The sequence below is a fragment of the Trachurus japonicus genome, chromosome 16 (genome assembly GCF_045865225.1).
Source record: "Trachurus japonicus isolate A0001 chromosome 16, Traja_1.0".
Taxonomy (NCBI): domain Eukaryota; kingdom Metazoa; phylum Chordata; class Actinopteri; order Carangiformes; family Carangidae; genus Trachurus; species Trachurus japonicus.
This window is the reverse complement of record NC_140922.1, coordinates 4,776,436-4,796,943: the sequence shown is the minus strand read 5'-3', so window position 1 is coordinate 4,796,943 and position 20,508 is coordinate 4,776,436. Positions and strand designations below refer to the sequence as shown.

At 43.0% G+C, this 20,508-nt stretch overlaps 2 protein-coding genes across 3 annotated transcripts in view; one reads left to right on the top strand and one right to left on the bottom strand.

Annotated features, from left to right (window-relative positions):
• The window catches only part of dgkb (diacylglycerol kinase, beta), a 102,069-nt gene that overhangs the window by 7,115 nt on the left and 74,446 nt on the right, over window positions 1-20,508 (bottom strand). For both annotated transcript variants that reach the window (XM_085803503.1, XM_085803504.1), the window contains 4 exons: window positions 10,543-10,633; window positions 8,150-8,345; window positions 1,470-1,590; window positions 565-625 (listed from right to left, as the gene is read on the bottom strand). In XM_085803503.1, coding sequence (XP_085659629.1) covers window positions 565-625; window positions 1,470-1,590; window positions 8,150-8,345; window positions 10,543-10,633 — 469 coding nt within the window. The remainder of the gene's footprint in view (window positions 1-564; window positions 626-1,469; window positions 1,591-8,149; window positions 8,346-10,542; window positions 10,634-20,508) is intronic.
• LOC146971528 (uncharacterized) lies at window positions 18,505-20,157 on the top strand. Its single transcript, XM_085801861.1, has one exon. It carries the CDS (start codon window positions 18,505-18,507, stop codon window positions 20,155-20,157), a length of 1,653 nt encoding a protein of 550 aa, XP_085657987.1.

Here is a 20,508-nt window from a genome sequence, read left to right as displayed (position 1 = left end):
ACCTGCTCGGTGTGAAAGGTGTTTCTGTTATTTTGCCCACTCCCGTTTATGCCAGTGGTGGTCGACTAAACCAAAGAAACAGCACGACAGCACAAACGACAATTGAACTGTACACAACACCCTCTAAAAACTGAACATTGTAGGTGCAGGGCTGCAGGGCTGTTGTGTTAATTGCCAGTGGTTTGACTGATGAGATGTCAATCAATCACAGCCTGGCCACACCCCCACGGTCCTGGGGTAGCTCCAATCAGACAAGTGAAAATGTCGACACTCTCAGGTCTGTGGGCCCAACTCAGCACCAGCTGAGACTTTGTTTTTGTTGATGTGAACCACAACGCTGCCGTGACATGTGATCACAGCTTCATCAGACTGCAGCTATGATGACACCACACATGGCAGACGGGCGTCGTCAAAAGGTGCCGCAGACTCGAACCGTTCAACCAGAATGAGCGTTGAGTGTGAGTTTCCTATAAGCTCCTGTTAGATGAAGCTGCAGAGTAGCTTCTAGTAATGTTCAGCTGTCAGAGAGTGGTAGATAGATTCTGAACTGCGGCTGTGACTTACAGTACAGGGAGTCTGCATCCAAGGCTCGCCGTCGATCTGCATGGGGAGGGATTTACTGGTCCTGTGAGGAACCGACAAGACGTCAATCATGTTACAGTGAAACTTTATGAAGAGAATGAAACCAAAATAAACTTGAAAACTGGGCACCTGAGGTGATAATTCTTAATGCGCAATACTCATGTCATGTATATAACTTAAATACCGTAAATTCTCAAATAAAAGCCGAGTTTGAAATAGACACCAGTCTCCTGAACTGGGCCGGGTCTAGCCACAGGTTTGATCAAATAAAAAACAATTTCTATTTTGTGCAAGTTGTGAATGTACAACACTTCTAAAAGCCCACGATTGCACGTTTAAGCTGTTTTTAAGCTGTTTTTAAGCTGCTTAATTCATGCTAGAGTCCTGCGAAATTCAGACCCAACCTGGTCTGACCCGTGGGTGTTGAAGCTCAGACCCGATCCCGACTCACAAGCATTCATTCTCAGCCTGGGTGCAAAAAGAGAAAGCCTGTGGTCTGACCTGACCTGAGTAGCTTATAGCCTACTGTATGTTTTCGACCTGGAAAGAGCCAGAGCCTATATACAGTCTATGGCCGGAACACGCAATTATTTTAGTTTAATCAGTGCCAATTAAACTTCTATATCCTAATCCTTCTATCCTTACTCTTTTAAACAGTAAGAATGGAACAAGTTGACAGTATTCTCCATCTTTGCTGAGCATAAGTTTTGTTCAAAATTCAATAAAAGCCTGTCCCATATAGACGCCTGTCTCAAATATAAGCTGGGTCAGTTCGGCAATTGAAGCAAGTAAAAGCTCGGGTTTCTATTGGAGAATTTGCGGTATACTGTATGTGTATGTGCGTATGACATATTAAAGTTTTTGCTGTGGTCCAGTCTCACACCAACCTGATGGTGACGGACGAGCACTGTGCCAGACGTCTTCCAGCGCTCTTCAGGCCGGTGTAGATCTGACCCATCTCCATGGCTCCTTCCAGCCCCACCACCTCCAGCAGCTGGTCAGACAGGTCTGATGCACACACACACACACACACACACACACACAAACATACATTTTTAAATATCGAGATTCAAGCCAGTCAAGAACATGTTTCCATGTATTAATCTATGTTGGTATGTGTTCATGTTTTTCCGCTGATATTTTGGCCCAAGATATTAAGAAATGAGACGAGGACAAAATGTGTCTTTGTCTTCAGACATGAGCTCATATTATACATTTGTTATGTCCTGCATGATTCAAGCATCAAAGTAGAGTTTTACACAGACAAATGATTCAGTAAAAGATTCATTACTAAATTAATATAAACATGTATGTTCATTGTTTTCTCTAAAAGTTGCCTCTGTTGTCTGAGAGAAACAAGTAAACACTGACAGTGAGGAAGAAGAGAAGGTGTGAAGGAAAGGGAGGACAAAAAAAAAAACTTGACATGGATTTCTGCTTCTGAAACATTTAACATTCACTGTTAAAAACAACAACAACAAGAAAAACCAAGGCAACAAGAAAAACAAAACAGCTATTAATTAGATTGCACCGGCAATGCAAAGCAATCTTGTGATAATATAATTATTAATTTCTCCTCTGTTTTGCAGTTATGAGCATTGATTTTGCCCCTGCTGGAAGCCCAGTGTCACGCAGGGCCCATCTGTTTCAGCCGCCCGCTCTGCCTCCGACTCTCCATCGACTCGTCCCTCCACAAATTAAGAAGCTGCTGCCTCGCTGCTGGGAGTACACAGACACTAATTGAAACTAAGACCCATTTTTAGGTCCTTGGTGCGTGCGAGCGAGTTAGCTCGCTGTCGCCGCCGCCGTTCCGTCCCCGGCGTGTTTATCTGAGCCGTGTTGGTTTCCTGAAGGAGTGTCGAGGGTAATGTTGCTGTTGTTGTGAGGTGTTGTTGTGGCTGCCGAGCTGTGGTGTCCAGCTGTCACCATGGTGATGGACATGCGTCTGTCCCTATCTGAGTGCTGGACTGTGAGTGGGCTGCTTTCCAGGGTCGAGGTGGAGGAGTGTGTGTACACACACGGCTGACCTCCTGACACCCCCCCTTCCTTCAGGACTTCTCACGTTAATGCAAACAGCTCACACAGACCCGCACTCACACGTATGATGGACAGCGTCACCACGGCGATAGGGCTTCCTTGTTGCCCAGGGCTACAGAGATACAGTATACTCAAGGGTACTTAGTGTGGGAAAGACCACAGAGCCTCTCTGCCAAATACAACACACTCATCTGGACTCCTGAAAGCTAGTGGACCTTTAGTAATAACACAACTATATACATTTGTACCACTTTAACCAGTAAGAATACAACTATATTTGACTCTCTGTGAACTAATGCTTACTGTTTACTGTTATACAACATTTGAAGCTGATTACATTTTGATTAAGTTAATTATCACGGGGAAAAAAGAGGTTAAATCCTTGGTTGTTAATCCAAACAGTCTGAGACTGAACTATGAGACTAGTAGCTGATTTGAAGCTATGGCAACATACTGAAAAAGATAGCGTCAGAAAATTAGGACCAAATTCTCACAATGTTTTTCAGTTTTTCTGCATTTCCGGGTTGTGTGTATCGTCTGTGCCACACTGTGTTAGCTCCATGCTTAAAGGAGAATTCCGGTCATTTTCTAAATAACGCTCTACGGCTGTAGGTCCCAGAGCGCTGTTTAACTGCAGTGTAGCGCAGCTAGCAGGAGGAGAGCTACAGTGTAAGTCCAGTCTGTACTAGATTTTTTCCTACAGTAGCACTCGAGGACCGAGAGCTGTAGCGTTAGAAAATGACCGGATGACAACTAGCACCTGTAATTAGCACGTTATATCTTGTTTGTTTAAAGGGGCTAATAGTGAGTTGTCTTTACTGCTGAATGTGGTTTCTTAAAGTACGTTTGTGGTGGTGATTTTGCTTGGTGGGAGCTTGAACTACAGTACTACTAGTACTACTAGTACTACTACTACACCTGCAGGGCAGATTGGAGGCTACAGTTGCTATGGAAAAGTGATGAAAAACATGCTGGGACTACCTATTTAGCATGCTAGCTTCAGAAGAAGAAAAGAAGAATTCTTTCATTCAGATTAGTTTGAGGCCTGGGCTATGGATATGTCCCTTTAATTGTGCCGACGACCACACCCACTCTGGGTTGTGGCAACCAGGTGGACACTTGTCATTGGATAAACACTTGTATAAAATAACCTTGTCCTACTCCATTTGACTCCCTGATGAAGGCTAGACGCTGAAACGCGTCAGAGTTTTTAATTGTCATTTCGACCATGCCATAATTTAATAAAGGCATTTTAGTTAAGAGAGTGCCTTGGAACTTTTCTTTTGTTTTCCCAAGAAAAGAACAGTGTATAACATCTGTATAAATAAATGATTAAATAATAAAAAAAAACCAAAAGTTAACATTGGTGTTTCTTTCCACCTATGGAATCATCTCTTGATGAGTAAAGGTATAAAGCTTGATACTTGAAACATATCTTTTTTCTTACACCGGTAAGCAAATAGCTTTCCAAAACATTGAAGTATTGCTTGAAGACGTCACACTGTCTTGTTTCAAGCAAAACTTGAGACAATAAACCTGACGAGTATTTCAGCTCAATAAGTTACTAAAAACCCAGAGGTAATGAATAATAAGCTATAATGTTTGACCAAGACTTTGAAATTAGATTAAAATGAGCTGCACTTCAGCGTCTTTATTTCCACCTATTTTAATAAAGTGCAGACACATGATTTCAATAAAGGATGGAGAGAAAGTCAGATTTCATCTGTTTGGTGAATGTCCATGTTTATTCTGAATCACCGGCCATTACTCCTCATATTACAGGTGCAAATGAAAATACCTGGAACAACAATCAGAAATAGACTCTGCCAAATATAGAAACACAGCCGTCATGTTTACTGTCCAAAGATAAAAAACCCAGTGACTCAACTGTTTACACCAGGAGGTTGAATTGCGAGCGCACAAGATAAGCAGCTGGCGGCCAAATATAAACCCTAACACCCCTCACTTAACCCACAATCAGAGCGACGTGCCTCCCTTTGTTGATGGAAGCAATATTTGACTGTGATAAATACACAACACACACACACACAGAGAGAGAGAAGGTGACGGCCGTATGAATGAATGTCCATATGGGAGATTGAAGAAAAGCAGCGCTGTGGCTTTAATCTCAGAGTGTGGGAGTAGAAACGGCGTCCGTGTCACTGTCAAACAACTATACCTGTCGAGGCCGGTGGCTGCACTGACACATGTGGAGCGACAGGGTGAGAGCGAGGGAAGAAAGGAGGAACAGCGAGGGAGCGCTGGCCGATCAGCTGAAAGTAAAACTAAAGAGGGATGGCGGGAGGAGGAGGAGGAGGAGGAGGAGGAGGAGGAGGAGGAGGAGGAGGAGGAGGAGGAAGAGGAGGAGGAGGAGGAGGAGGAGGAGGAGGGAGGAGGCCGATCCTCCAATGAAAGCTTCATGGGCCTTGTCATGGGGCATCAGTCCCAAGCATCAGCATCAACCCTCCCATCCGCCCACGCATCAGCCCCTCCCTCCCCTTCCCAACCCCTGCCCCTGCAAAAACCTCAGTCCCATTCTAAATTATTCACTGGCAGCCATTCCCTTCCACCTGAGGGGCTTGTCTCCTGGCGTCACCAGCGGGACGATTTAACAGCTCCCGAAAGGTCAGGAGGTTTTTTTTTTTTTAATGTCCCAGCCACCTACACACCCACCCAACACACCCAACACACCCCCCCACCCCCCCACACACAGAATAATCTCTGGCAACAGTTTGATCCATGCGTCGTACTCGGTGGTGCCCCCCCCCCAGGGCTAATGCACTCCTGTGTTTACGTCTAAATACGGCGTTCTCTTGATCTGACAACGTAGGCCGCTCACCTTGAGGGCACCTTCGGCAAGGGCACACACACACACACACACACACATGCACATGCACACACACAGGTGTATGCCAACACACATCAATAAACAGTAACATGCGGACACAAATGGGCATGAGCGCACAGCGACACGCTCTCCCACTCGCGCTAAGTGCCTCCCCGGCCTCAGACTGTTACATTTTTTGAGCCTCAAACACCAAACCCATTGATTTTTATTCAGGGATTAATGGAGTGTTCGTCATAGCCAGGTTGGACTGTGAATTGATCAGCTACCCCCCCCCCCCCCCCCCCCCTCACAGTCGGCCCTCTGACCGCCACATCGCCACATTAGAGACGTTATACGCATCCAAACATGCAGCAGTGTTTCTCCCTGCTGTCATTTACAATACTTCCTCCTGTCTTTTACCAAACTCTTATTTCTGATAGCACAGTAAACGCTGCTAGAGGTTTTAACCAGCTTTGAGGGTGCAGCGGCAAGTTTCTGAAATCCAAAGGAAATAAAAAAACTGAATCATATCAGGGTTAAAAAATAATTAATGAAGTCTCACAGACGGATTCACAGAGCTCAAGTCCTGTTCTGACCAGTGAAGTCTCATAAGGGATGGCCGGCAGCCACGTCTGGAGATCCTCAGTGACTCGTCATGATTCAAGCCCGACACTGATTGTAACATCCACTTGATCCCCAAGTACAAACACACCATCACTACAGGAAACATACAAAACATACTGCACAAGAGGCAAAGAAATCCAGAGCTTGTGGCAAAAGTTCATTTATGAGGAGGAAATTAGGATTTGTACTTGTTTTTTGGGGTGAGATTTAGGGTGATTTTGAGGAACTCTTAAAAACAGCTTTGTTGCAGTTCAACACCAAGTTATTTTAGAAATTCTTTCCAGAGAGAATTTAGTCTTACAGCTGTGTCAATACTCTTCAGATGATCATCGACATTCACACATGCCAGTTTAATATTTACCATGTTCGCACTCCTTGTAAGTTATCAATTTAAAGAGGATCATTGCAAGATATTAACTTTAACTATGCTACATGTTTACCTTAATTAAACAGCTTCAGAGTAATTGTGATGGTTAAATCAATGACTTGTAACTTGTTACAGGGAGAATGGAGGCTCTCTCTCAACCTTGCAAGATCAGAGCCTCTGACCCGGTGTCCCAGCTCTCGTCTCTGCGGCACTGCAACACAAACGTAGTCTCTTGTTTATGACAGATGAGACTACACAAATATACACGTTGTAACATTGTATATGATAACTAACATCATCCCCTGCTCCACTGATAACTTTCTTGTCAGCTTTGTTAAAAACAAATGCACATGGTCGGGAGGAGGGTTAGCAAAACAGCAGAGGAGCGACCAGACTCCTTTAAGATGAAGCCCTTTCAAGAGTTTGAGCCATTGTTGCCTTTACAATACCAGAGGTTTTAATACATCTAACTTCAGTGGAAGAAAACAGATGATAGATACAGATGCAAAACCTTTGACTTCCCCCCATTCTCCATCATCTGAGATTGCTGGTGGTGCGTAAAAGAATAAAACTCACAGTGTTTCTTCTAAACTGGACAGTAAACAGCTGCTGATGCTAACATTAAATTTAGTGTTAATTAGCACTAAATGCAATGAACAGCTGAGGGCTGACAGGAGTTAAAATTATTTGGTCAAACAACCACCAAAGTATTGGATGACATTAACTATAACTGTAATGATAAATGTGGACCTGCTGGTAGAGCCAGAGGAGACATCAGGGAGTCCCCCCAAAAATCATTCTGGGATGCATTAGCTGCAGAGATATTTCAGTCTCAGCTTGATTTGACCACAACCAACAAATAAAGCTACCTGTCTCTTCCTGGAGAACATACAGTACATGTACAGTTTCTTTAATAACACTTGGCTTTCCTTGTCCTAATCAGTTCTTGTAGAGGCTCAGAGCGCTAGCACAAGAGCAGCTGACTCATTCTGCTTCATTCATTCACACACTCCCATTGACGGGCTTCCTTTTGACGTAAATGGATTCAGGGGTATGCCCCACACCCCCCTCCGTCCGCTCCTATTAACTGAGCCTGTCCACTGATGCCTGCGCACACCATTAATACACAAGTGACAGTTCCAAACAGTGACATGATTGCACCTCTTCTTTGCAAACAAAACCTGCTTGCTGTGATTCACCTTGTCGTCGGTGAAATATTCATGCACTTGGGAAAAGTTTGGTCAAAAGTTGAAGTCTTTGTTCCATCTGATAGGAGCAAGGACACAGACAAACTTTAGGGGAAAGAGCCACCCACGTTTACAGTGTTATTGGTCCACAACACAGACCAGCAACAGAGTCATGAAAGTGCTGATTGACCCATTATCTACATATCTTTAGAAAGGGTTGCAGCAGTGCTAGCAGATGGTACCTTACACCGAGTGCCCACATCAGCAAGGCAGCATCACAGTGACAATGTCACCATGGAGACGTTTTGCAGGTAATGGTTACATCTTTCACTGTTTGACTTCAGAATCACCAGGATTCATCATTTGGAGTTGACAGATTTGGCACTAGTCCATCTCATAGATGTTGAGATGTTGAGACTTTAGCTTCTCATGTCCGATTGAACACATCAAAAAACACTGACTCTGTTTAACAGAAGAGATTCAGTACCGTCAGTCGTTTGTACCATCTCATGCCGTCATCTTTACCTTGAACTGCAAACATCAGCTCTTTGGGGTCGAGCACCGGCGTCCTCTTGTCTTGGCCCTTTTTCCCTCCCTTTCTGTTTCCCCTCCTCTTCTTGCTCTCGCCCCAAAGGTTGGAACCGCCGTGCATGCTGGGAATGTTCAGGATGGCGATGCCTTCCAGGGAGATACTGCTGAGGTCCAGGGTGACACCATCACACTAAATAAACAGAGGGGAGAAGACACTGTTATGGGTAAATGTGAAACAACAGAATGAGTCCACTGCAGTCTGAGTTTCTATTGTCTAAAAGGACACACTTGTTCTTTTTTTTTTTAATCTAATTTTTATTTTATTTTCATTCACACACGAAACAAATACTGATGTACAGTCACTGAACATACTGTTCCCAGACTTGTTCTTGAAGACTGAAGACTGACCTTCAGGGCAATTCAAGCAGAACATTTTGTGATTCATGTGAACCTATTTAAATGCCCTATCTAAGTACTGACGGCTTACCTTTGTGCTTTATGTAATTTATTTTATTTCCACAGTGACTTTGTTACTTAAAGACTAAACATTTGCAGTTCACCTGATGACCAAGCGTGTGGTGGATGTAAGCAAGCATGTGACCCATGCAGCCATGTGTGAAAGATTATCTGGTGAGCTTGGTAACTTGGTAATTGGTACTGTAACTGGCTTTCAGCCAATGAAAACCTTCCATAATGTTTTGAAATCAGCCAGAGCAGGAGAGACGGCTGAGCTGCAGTGATGCTGACCTCCTGTTTCAGTCGAGTGTCCTTGTTCCTTTGTCAGTCCGTATTTGTTTCTGCGCCTCGGCCTGAACCTGTCTCTCTGTCTGAGCCGGGACCCGTCTCTCCATCTGAGCCTGAGCCTGAAAACGTCTCTCCAGTTTAGAGTCTTCGCCTCAGCTTGTCTTGTGGGGTAAAGGTCTGACCCCCAGCCTAAACATTTCCCTTTGTCCGAGCCTGTCTCTGAGACCTTGTTTTTCCTGTATCAGTCCAAACACATCCATCTGAGCCTGAGCCTGTTTTTAAACCACCATTACTGTCAGTTTAATCCGATTAAGGCAGGAGGAGTTCCTCCAGAACCATGGGGCCGGTGCAGCAGGAGCCCCATACCTGCTCTCCAACACTAGGTACTTACCCACCACTAATTAATGAAGACCTCTGCTCTGTGTGGATGGCTCGGAGAAGGGGGAAGATGAATTGTATAGACACCATCTTCATTATCACTCAATATCACACACAGCAGGGTCATGTAGGGCTAATTACCTGTGTGTTGAACTGAGGTTCAGTGAGAAGCGGCTGGTGAGATGCGCCGATAGCCTTCACACATCAACACTTTGTCTGACTGGATTTGAAACTAGTGCAAATTCAGGTTATTAATGGAACAACAGTTGGCCACAATAGTGAGGCAGTGTTACTCTTGTTACTCTTACCCAGTGATGGGGAATAACGGCGTTATAAAATAAAAAAGTAACGGTGTTACTAACGGTGCTTCTTTTTCAGTAACGAGTGATCAAAAACTGCTTCCCCCGTTGTACCGCCGTCACTGTTAACGGACAATAAAATGCACCGTTACTTGACTCAATAAGGCTCGTCACAAAATAATACACCCGTTAAAGCAGTGGTTCCCAACCTCTTTTGGCTCGTGACCCCATTTTGACATCTCAAATTTCTGACGACCCCGTGATCATGCGCAGTCACATGATTGTGGCCGTCAATCAAGATCAGATCTTTTTATATGCTGCATTTTATTTAAACTCAACTCATATTCAAGAAAATGAAATTATAGAATACAGTTGTTTAAGATTGTGTGTGGTGTTTTTAATCATAATTTTAGAAAAAAATATTATAAAATATAAAATATAATATATATATTTTTTAATCAATTACTAGACATTTCAGGCAACAGCAACACCATTTGAATTCCAGGCGACCCCACGTGGGGTCCCAACCTCAAGGTTGAAAAACACTGCGTGAAAGTATCTGTTATGTACACATTTTTTTTCAGTCCATCAACTAGTGAGAAAAAAGCCGTTTATCTGGAACTAACCAACTCCACGCAGCGTTACGGAGCCAGCCTGTGTGGAGGAATACTGAGTGAGTTGGTTAGTTCCAGATACACGGGAGGTTAGGGGGGCGAGTCCAAGCAGTTTGACATATTTTATACAAAACCCAACAGCTACTTTTCCTGGTAATTAGTTACTTTTATAATGTAGTTAAGTAACTTTTGGGGGGAAGTAACCAGTAACTATAACTAATTACTTTTTAAAAGTAACGTACCCAACACTGTTCTTATCTGACCACGTTGTTTCATCAAATATTACTATCACAGAGTGTATGAATTAACATTAGAGTTGATTTAAGGATAAGACACAAAAGGTTAGGTTTACCTCAACCTCCAGAAAGTCGTGGAGCTTCTTACACGTGGCTGAGAAGGTCTCCGAAGTGCCAAACTCAAAGTACCACAGCTTATTCTTTGTTCTGAAAGAGACAAGACAACAGGAACTGCAAAGGGACCAAGAAAAGAGGAAACATAAGAGTGTTTTTCCCCCCACATCAAAATCTGAACCTTGTATCATTGTAGCATCTGTCTGTACTCCCCTATATGCTGAGCTCAGGAGAAAGAAAACAGCAGACTGTAAAGACCGTAACGCTGTAAAAAAAAAAAAAAAAAGAAAAAAAGAAAGGGGGGAATCTTCTAAACCATGCAGGAAATGCACCTCTAATGTTTACCACTGACCAAAATCCCACAGTCATTAATCTCCAAAGAATGCATAATGTGCATCATTAATCACATATGGAGGCAGATGATGAATCTAAAGCGAGTTAAGGAGGCGTCTGAAGGAGCACATGGGGTGACTGCCGAGTACCCGCGGCCCAACATTAAGGCCCCGTGTGGGGCGTGAGAGGGTAATCTACCTGCCCCCGCAATTAACAGAGGACTGGGGTGCTGCTCCCCAGGCCTCCTACTGCACACAGTCCCATTACTGAGGCTGATGATCAATGACCTCGCAGGAGTGAGTCACCATCTGTCGCCACACTGCCTACGTACACGACACGTTACGTACCCTCTCATGGCCACAAGAATATCATGTATTCCTACATTGGTACATTGATTATTTGTTGTACCTGTTTTTGTTTAATATTTTTTTGACTTATCAAAGCATGCTGGGAAGACTCTGCAGTCGTGCTAATCATGCAAATATACGTCGCAGAGTGCGATCCAGGCCTTCAAAATTGAAATGAAATCATGTGAAATTGAAGGGAGAATATTATTTAACGCACATACATTTCTTTCAGCATGAGGTTGTTATTTATTTGACAGTCACAAACGAGTGCATCAGTGCGAGGAACGAGATGAGAAAGATTTAATGTTGTTCACTGATTATAGATTGGGTCTTTCTCTTACTTTCTCTTATGGGATTTTTCTTATGGGACTTTCTCTCATGGGATTTTCCTATTGGCCAGTTGAGCTACTGACACTAAGGTGGCCGCTCTCTCTCTGAGTGAACTACAGTTTGATAAATCAGGGGTAAAGGTTTGACTTCCTGTGCACCCAGAGAAAAGCTACGCATCAGTCTTTAAAGGCTCCTTTAAGCTGGCATAATGAAAACCTGCCAAACACAGGTTGTTGTCTTTTACTTCATCAACCTGCGCCAAGGTGGAATGATCGAAAGTTATATCTTTCACAAAAATGTATCCTGCATTGTCAATGTCAACCTTTGTATTGTCTTTCCATTCACCACACAACTTTGTCCTCCATCCGTTTCACTGTTCATAAAACCATGAGGTATAAAAGTCATCACCCAGCAATTGCGTTACACCTCTCAAGTCCACTTTTACACTTCCTTGTGGAATTTTATGGTTACTAGTCTAATAGATCTAATTTACATAAAAAATATACATTGTTTTTATAGTCAAAACTGAGTTAGGTTACTGTTTCTACAGCTACTTGATTCATTGCATCATTGTAGTGGCAGCGTTGAATTTGACCTAGGAGGACCTAAGACGCCATACATTTGAATTTATTATATTATTATATAATATAATATATTATTTGTGTTGTTTTCAGGCATGAAAGGAAACTATATGTCTGATATAAAAACATCTGATAATAGATCAAAAGACCCAAAGATGACAGGAAGGAAAGAACAATTTATGGGCAGTCATGAGATACATATCTTGTGGGCAGGGTCGTCATTTTGACCTGATAGTGATTCCACAGTCAAGATAATAGACTCAAATATCATCCCATCCATCCATCCATCCATCCATCCATCCATCCATCCATCCATCCATCCATCCATCCATCCATCCATCCAGAGAGCCTATCCTGGGACACTTATCTGTGTTTTTTTTTTCTAGCTTTCTTAGTGACAAACATCACAACTGTCAAACTTGGAGCAATAATGAACCACATTAAAGTCAAACCTGCCATAAACCTTTTGTTGCGTTTTAGTGTTTAAATGGATGTAATCAGCCTGTAGAAGGTCAGGACTACAGCTTCACATCAGAGCAGCATTAAGAGTGAGGACGTTCACAGTGACCGTTACACCTTCTGGTGATGTTGTCACACTTATACACAATGTTTCAAATCATATGATGCCCGTCAACACTTCTAACATCCAAGCGGGTTTTTAAACTGCTTACCCAGCAGACTAAAGTCGGTCCTGTGTGATGGCATCATGTAGCCTATTTCCAGAGGACTGTGCTCACAACACATATAGTAACACTGCAGCTGCGAGTCAGACCTAACTTTTTCCACTCACCCCTGGGTCTGAGGTGAATTACTCAATGGAACATATTTCCTCTCAGCTCTCTGTGGCAAACATCCAAACCTCCCTCTTTGAGCCGACCGCAGCGAGTCTCACTGAAGGTGGGAAACAAGTTACGTATGCTTTACGTTTCTTGGAAATTATTTTATTATTAAGTGACGTAAACTCTCCGTGTTCACTTCTTAGTGAAAAACAGAAAGAGGTTTACCGGTAGTTTGGTTCATTCTGGCCCCAGAGCATAGATCCTAAATGGCTTTTGAAGAAACAACAGACAGCGACGCACAATTCATCTCAGAGCTTGACAGAAAAAAAAAACCCTGCAACAGTGCTGACATGCAGAACTGAAAGCGGTAAAAAATGGCCTTCTCTTAGCTGGAATCAAAGCACTACAAGAGGGACGTATTAGTATAAGCAGAGTAACAATCACTGAATTATTGATTTCCTCATTAGGACTTTTGTCAGGACCATTTAGCCACTTTATAAATGAGCTTTCATTAGGGTACTTGCAAGGTAGCTCAACTCGCAGTTGATTTATAATGTGCAACATGGTCAATAGCAGAGGGAGGTGGGAAGAGGCAGGAGGGGCTTCCCACAGTAACACATCCCTGCATCTCCTCCAGAGGGAAAACCCATGGACAGAACCTCAGCTTTGATCGGGACAATTTTGCAAACAAACAAATTAAGGCGGCCACTTTGTAAGGCATATTCAAAACTAGTGGTTGGTGACTGATGGAGAGAATGGTGGCCAGGTAAAGGGAAAGGTTTTAGATCCTTTGACTCTTTGTTGTTGCTTTGTTGCAGCTGGTTTTGGTACGTTCAAGAGCCTTTAATGTATAAAGGGTGTGTTTAGAGTTAAAGGACAGAGAGTCTCAGAACTGCACACAAAGTCAGAGCGGCTGTGAAAAGTCTGTACAAGCTGAACATACTATATAACTTTAGCTCTAAAGGCCACTTTAATGGGCACAGGAAAAGGTTTTAGCAAGTCCTTGCAAGTTTGACATCCCGGGTAAGAGTCACGCGCGTTTGCCAGTCACCCAAAGGGACATCCCCTTGGCCAAGTAGCCAGGGCACATGATCAATTGGAGGCATAGTGACAGGACCACCACTGTCACACTTTGGTTAACTTGTGCAGGGAAAATGGCAAGAGGTCGTTTTTGTGCAATTTAATCAATCTAGGTATCTTCGAGGAGAACTCCACCATTCTTCTATATCAAAGGTCAAGTTCAGTAAAAGCTTCACCCTCACCGTAATAACCAAAATAGGTATGAATGTACTTGAATGACTGTGTGGTGGAAATACACTGCCCGTCCAAAACCACCACTTGGATTTAACTAAGCTAATAAGTAAGAGCCTCCCATTGGATAATTACTGCATGGATGGATTATGTTTCAGCTGGTAACAAGTTATTTAACCCTAACTGATGCAGTCTCATTTATAAACAACCATGTTGGAAGACACATCCTGTGGTCGTGGAAAAGATGTTCATCTGTCAAAGGGTCAAATTATTAGCATCAAGCAAATAAAACATCTAAGCAGATTGCTGAGACTAGTAATACTGGGTTAAGAACTGTCCAACGCATTATTACAAACTGGAACCATCATCTTCAAGGAAGAAAAGTGGTTTAATGTGACCACAGAGTCCAGACCTGAACCCCTTTGAGAATCTTTGAAAAATGAATACAACTCTGGATGGAAATAAATGTTGTGACACTGCAGAAGCTTATTGAAACGATGCCACAACAAATGCATTCCGTAATCAAAGCTAAAGGCGGTCCAATGAAATATTAGAGTGTATGACGAGTGATTTTTTTTTTTGGACAGGCAGTGTATGTTGCCACAGCGTCTGTTCTGTTCTGTATCAATGATCTGTGCTAAGTATTTATGTTTTTGGGTGATTTGGGAATGTGTCATGAGGCTCCTTGTCTTGCCGATTTTCCTGGAAAGGAAAAATAAACTGAAACCGAACGACTGTTAACAGTTGTTGCTGAGTAAAATCCAATGTTAATAAAGTTGTATACAGAATTTTAGTGGCTGAGTCAAGAAGCTACGAGTCTGTAAGTTAAAAAAAGAGGTGTGTGTCCTTAAAGGGGGCTACCAGAGTTGACCAGATCTCTACTGTAATGTCCCTCATCAACGGCTGGAGGCTACATTAGCTACTACCAGCATTACACACCCACATCTCCAGGTGAAACAATTGCTGGTCAAATTGCATTGTGGGTAATGTGAGTATCTGGTTTTAAAAAGAGGTCTCTGGTTCTGTCTGGCATTGTAAAACAACTGGAGTGCTTGTTTAAGGAAGTAGCTTTAAACTCAGGGACTGCGTCATGGGGAAAAGAAACTGCAGTGCCTCCGATCTGCTACATCATTCACCTGTCCTGTTGTGTAGACAGGTTTGTCATGAGTTCACCGGAAAAGAGAAAGTCAGAAAACCTCTTAAAACTCCAGAGATTCTCATCAAATTTTACAACAGGACCCGAGTCGCATCCGAACCGGAGAGCTCCGGGTCTGTTTTTACAGCACAGCAGAAGCAAAGTGAAGCAGCTCTGAGAACAGATACAGTAAAGAGACAACGTCTGACCGTCCTGTCGATTCCCACCACTTAACCTAACAAGCGCACCATGGCAACAAATCACCTCATGTCCCTGTTCATTAGGTAATTAGGAGCATCTCATCGGTCGGATTGGATTGTCGTTTGTTATCTGTCGACTGATGCTAAACACTGGACTCATCTGACAGACTGGCAGTGAGCAGCTTCTTCAACAGTGGCCAGCCTGCCCCAGGATTAATAGTGAGTCCATTTCAGTAAGATGATACTTAGATTAGGATGACCTGACTTTATGGTAAGTGCAATAAAAGTGAACATAAAGTGTTCATTTCCTTAAACTGTTGGCTGACTTTAAGCTCCCGTATCCTCCCAGGACATCTCAGAACTTCATTTATTATGTTTCCTGTGTTTTTAAAGGGAAAAAAAACAGCAGCGTCCTGTTTGTAGCAGGTCTCTAATTCTCAGAGTAGCCACAAGGCCTGTGCTGTGATCTTACCTGCAGTGTATCAATGCAAAGCGTACTGCAATAATAACTTTAGCGGTGTGCGTGTACAATCAGCTGTAGAAGTCACAGCTGGCAGGCCCAAAGAAAAACAGCGGCTCAGGTTTCAAGAGCCGCAGAGGTGTCGTTTATTTGCACAAGCAAATCGCAAAACAAAACTGAAAGAAGAGGACAAAAACAAATTGTGTGGCCGAGAGCTTTTAAAAAAAACAACACCAGCTTAGAAAGACAAATGTGGCTCAAACAGCCTGAATCTGAACAACACACCCATGTTCATCAAGCCCTCGCTGCCTGGTCACCATATTAAAGGATGTCAGAGGCGATAAGCTTCAGTGTAGCGTCGCTGTCCCGGGGCCACAGCACCTTTAGATGCACTTTCCACTGGCCACACTGAACGCCAGGCACAGCGCTCATTGATTTTTATTCCCCTCTGACACTTAATCTAACCCACGATGATCTACGACCTTATTTTCACACTAATTTCTTCTTGATCAGAGGTGATAAATATCGCATTGACATAACCAACTCTTTGTGCATTGCATCAATGCAGTGTTTTGTTTAACATGACACCGCCTGGAGCGCTCCGACTCCAACTGGCAGCTTGAGAAATGACCTGAGCTGCGCTGCCTTGCCTTCAGAGATGCAGCCAGCAGTTTGAAAAATGTATTTCTCTCTGTTTCACTGCAATGACTCTGAAGAACTGATGCCAAGATAGAATATCCTACACGTTCCAACATCTTTGCAAACAAATACAAAAACTAAACTACTGACGGTGGTAAAAGTGAAAGGGCAAACTGGATTTGTTAAATATTTAACATTTTAACTTGATGGACCGAGTTAACTGATGCTAGACCTTCACCAACCTTGTGGTTTCTGCAAACTAAATAAATGTTACACATACAAGCAGTGCGGCTGGTGTAGATTTCTCCAGGGGGGCCTACAGTATACAGTAAACTTCAAAATAAAACCTGACTATTATATTATATAGGGCCATTCTAGCCATTCTAAGGCGTTTCTGCACAATACAGTACCATTAACATCTCGCCTCTGTACACTCTGAAGATCACCTGGGCCCAGTGTGTGGCGTTTCTTGGACATCTGCTGCTGCTGAGATGGGCTACACTGCCACTATGGTGGGTGTTGGTGTTGGTATGTAAATAACACTCTTGGAGTCAATATTAAGGTAAAGGTAAAGGTACTTTATTTGTCACATATACAGCTAGTACAGTGAAATTCTTTCTCTGCATTTAACCCATCCCTGAGGAGCCGCAGCTTTACTGAGAACGTCAGGTGAAGAGATAACGCAGGCATGAGCCATCAAACATCAAACATACCATGATATATTAACAAGAGAACCCACTAATATATCACGATATGTAACGGTGCGTTTCATTTACATTGGAGGTCTGAAGTCGGAGTTGAGCGCTTTCCAGTTGAAAAACCAACACGGAAGGCAGAAAAATGGATGATTAAAAAAATGAAACCAAAATACAACGTTTATATTTGTAAATGCTAGATTTTCCAAATTCCAACTTCCAAATACACCTGAAACGCACCATCTCTTGTACTGAAGAGAAACTTCTGCGCATGTACAAGTTATAACCAGAGTCTATGGGCAAATTTCTGCGCCTCAAGGAGGAAACACGTGACCAATCGTAAACCATTAAATAATAAAATTAATTTATTCAATCAGCCATCAGATTTAACTGCACTATCAACATACACCTGAAACGATAAACACAGCCGGTCGACCGCTCAAGTGAATTTACTCTCCGTCATTGAAAACAGGTTCTTGAATCTTATTCGGTCAAACTAAGACGTATCCTCAAGGTTTTTCTTAAAACTCAAATGCAGGGAAGTTTACAAATTAAAAGCACTTTGTAAATGCAGGTTTGACCATTTATATATCAATGTAACAACCTCCAAATACAGTATGTATTTGGATTTCTGTGTGCATCACAAATATGTTTATTATTATTATTATTTCTATGACACTAGACAAAATAATGATTTGTAGATCTCTTGGAGGTTTTTAATTTTCAAATGATTTATTTCAAAAACCGAAAATTGTCTCTAACTTCAGACAAAAAATTTCAAAATAAGAGCTTTAATCTGTAATTTCAAAATAAGAGTAAATGTGAAGTCACATGATGCAGCCATCACTGGGTTCCAATGATATCATCACATTCTGATGTCACACATGACAATCTCACATCACACATAATTCATTCTTTTTTTTTTTACTGATTCCTTTTGAAATTCTCTATGACATCACAAATGAATTAGTTCCTTTGATCTCTCATAAGGTACAGTAGCCTACCAACAGAGACATATCTCTCAGTGGATGCACACAGTGAAGACAGAGACAAAGTCTGACATTTTCTGTGTAGTTACTGATCGATTGCAATTGTTTAATTACAACAAATTACGTGTAATTAAAAATTACACGTAATTAATTAAAGTAATTAATCAATATCCTAAAACTTCTGCTATATCTTCAACTGTGCTACAGTTTCTGTGTTCAGTAAAGATGGCAGAACGTGACAACAGGTCACCAAGACAAGCAGTGCTTGGTGACGACCAGCAGCAGGAGTACACTCCTCAAACGCTGCATGACCTCCAGACAGCCCTGCTCAACTCCAAGATGGAGAATAAACAGCTGGCTGAGGAAAACGCTGCTCTGAAGCAGCAGCTACTCAGCAGAGAGAACAGCTGGGAGCAGGAAAGGAAAACCCTGCAAGACGATATGAAGTCTTTGGCTTCAACTCTTGCTTGGACCAGGAACGGCCTTGAAAACCTTGGAAAGGAATCTGAGTCAGCCAAAGCCAGAGAGGCTTGGTACAACGGCAGGCAAAGAGAAATGGAGCAATTTGTCCAGGCAAAGATGAATGAGCTCCAATGCTGCATGGCAGACCTCAATGCCTGCCGTTCAAACAACAACTGGCTCAACCACCAAGTGATTGAAAAGGACAAAAGGATTAAAGACAATGAGGACTCCTTCGCCCAGTCACTCGGCCAGTTAAACGCCACATGGCAAAACCAAATGAGTGTAAAGGAGGAGAAGGCAGCCTCCCAACTCCGAGCTCTGCAGAAGAGCTATGACGACAAGATTGACCTCATCATCAAAGAGAAGGAAGAGGAGATCACCATGGCAAAAATGGAAAACCAGGACCTCAACATCAAACTCCAGAAATGTGAGACAGAATTCAACGGCCTTCACCAGATGACGGCCACTCAGGAAGAGAAGGCAGCCTCTGAGCTCCAGGCTCTGCAGAGGAGCTGTGATGAAAAGATTGACCTCATCATGAAAGAGAAGGAAGAGGAGATCACCAGGGCTACCACTGAAAACATGGCCCTGGTGAAAAAGAACACGGAGAGCACATTTAAACTCCTGGACCTCAACACCAAACTCCAGAAATGTGAGGCAACAGTCATGGCTCTTCACCAGATGACGGCCAGTAATGAAAAGAAGGCAGCCGCTGAACTCCACGCTGTGCAGAGGAGCTGTAAGGTGAAGGTTGACCTAATCATGACGGAGAAAGACCAGAAGATGACCACTGCTACAAACAAAATGATGACACTGATAAAGAACAACGTGCAGTGCGCCCTCAAACTCAATAATACCAACATCAAGCTCCAACAATGTGAGGCTGACTGCCAGGCGAGGGTCAACGCCCTGCAGGAAAGTCTGCAACAGGAGAAGAACCAGAAAGAGGAGCTGCACAACAAGAGGACTGACATGGAGGAGAGTTGGCTCAGCAGAGAGAGACACTGGTTGCTAAAGGCCAGAAGGATGGAGGAGGACCTGCAGCGCCTGGCCACCGAAAACACCAGGCTGCAGGAACTGGCCTCCACAACCGATAAGGAGAAAGCAAAGATAAAGAAGGAGGAGGAAAAGAGGCTCAAAAAGGAGCAGAAACAGCAGGAGAAGAAAGAAAAGGAAGAGAGGGAAGAGAGAAAGAAAAATGAGAAGAGGGAAAAGAGAGAAAGAAAAGAACAAGAGAAGAAAGAAAGGGAGGAGAGAGAACAGCATGAAAAGAGGGAGAAGAGAGAAAGAAAAGAACAAGAGAAAAGAGAAAGGGAGGAAAGAGAACAGAATGAAAAGAGGGAGAAGAGAGAAAGAAAAGAGAAAGAAAAAAAAGAAAGGGAAGAGAGAGAGAGGAGGAAGAGAATGGAGGAGTAGAATAATAAGAAGCTCCTCCCCCCGAATGCCCCCTCCCCCCTCTAACCCCCACCCTCCATCAGATCACCCCCAAGACCCAAGCCCTCCTTAACCCGCCCCACCCTTCACCATCTGATCACCCCCATATTATTATTATTTTTATACTAGATTATATTTTTACTATATTTTTTTTACATAAAACATTTTTATTTTTATTTTCATTTTTATTTAAACTATATATTTTTTTACCTCTCCAGGAACCATCACCTTATCGTGGTGGAGAGGTTTGCGTGTCCCTGTGAACCTGAGGCCTGTGTTGTCTGGAGCAACGTGCTCCTGCAGGGTCTCCCATGGCAACTTGTCCTCAGGTGA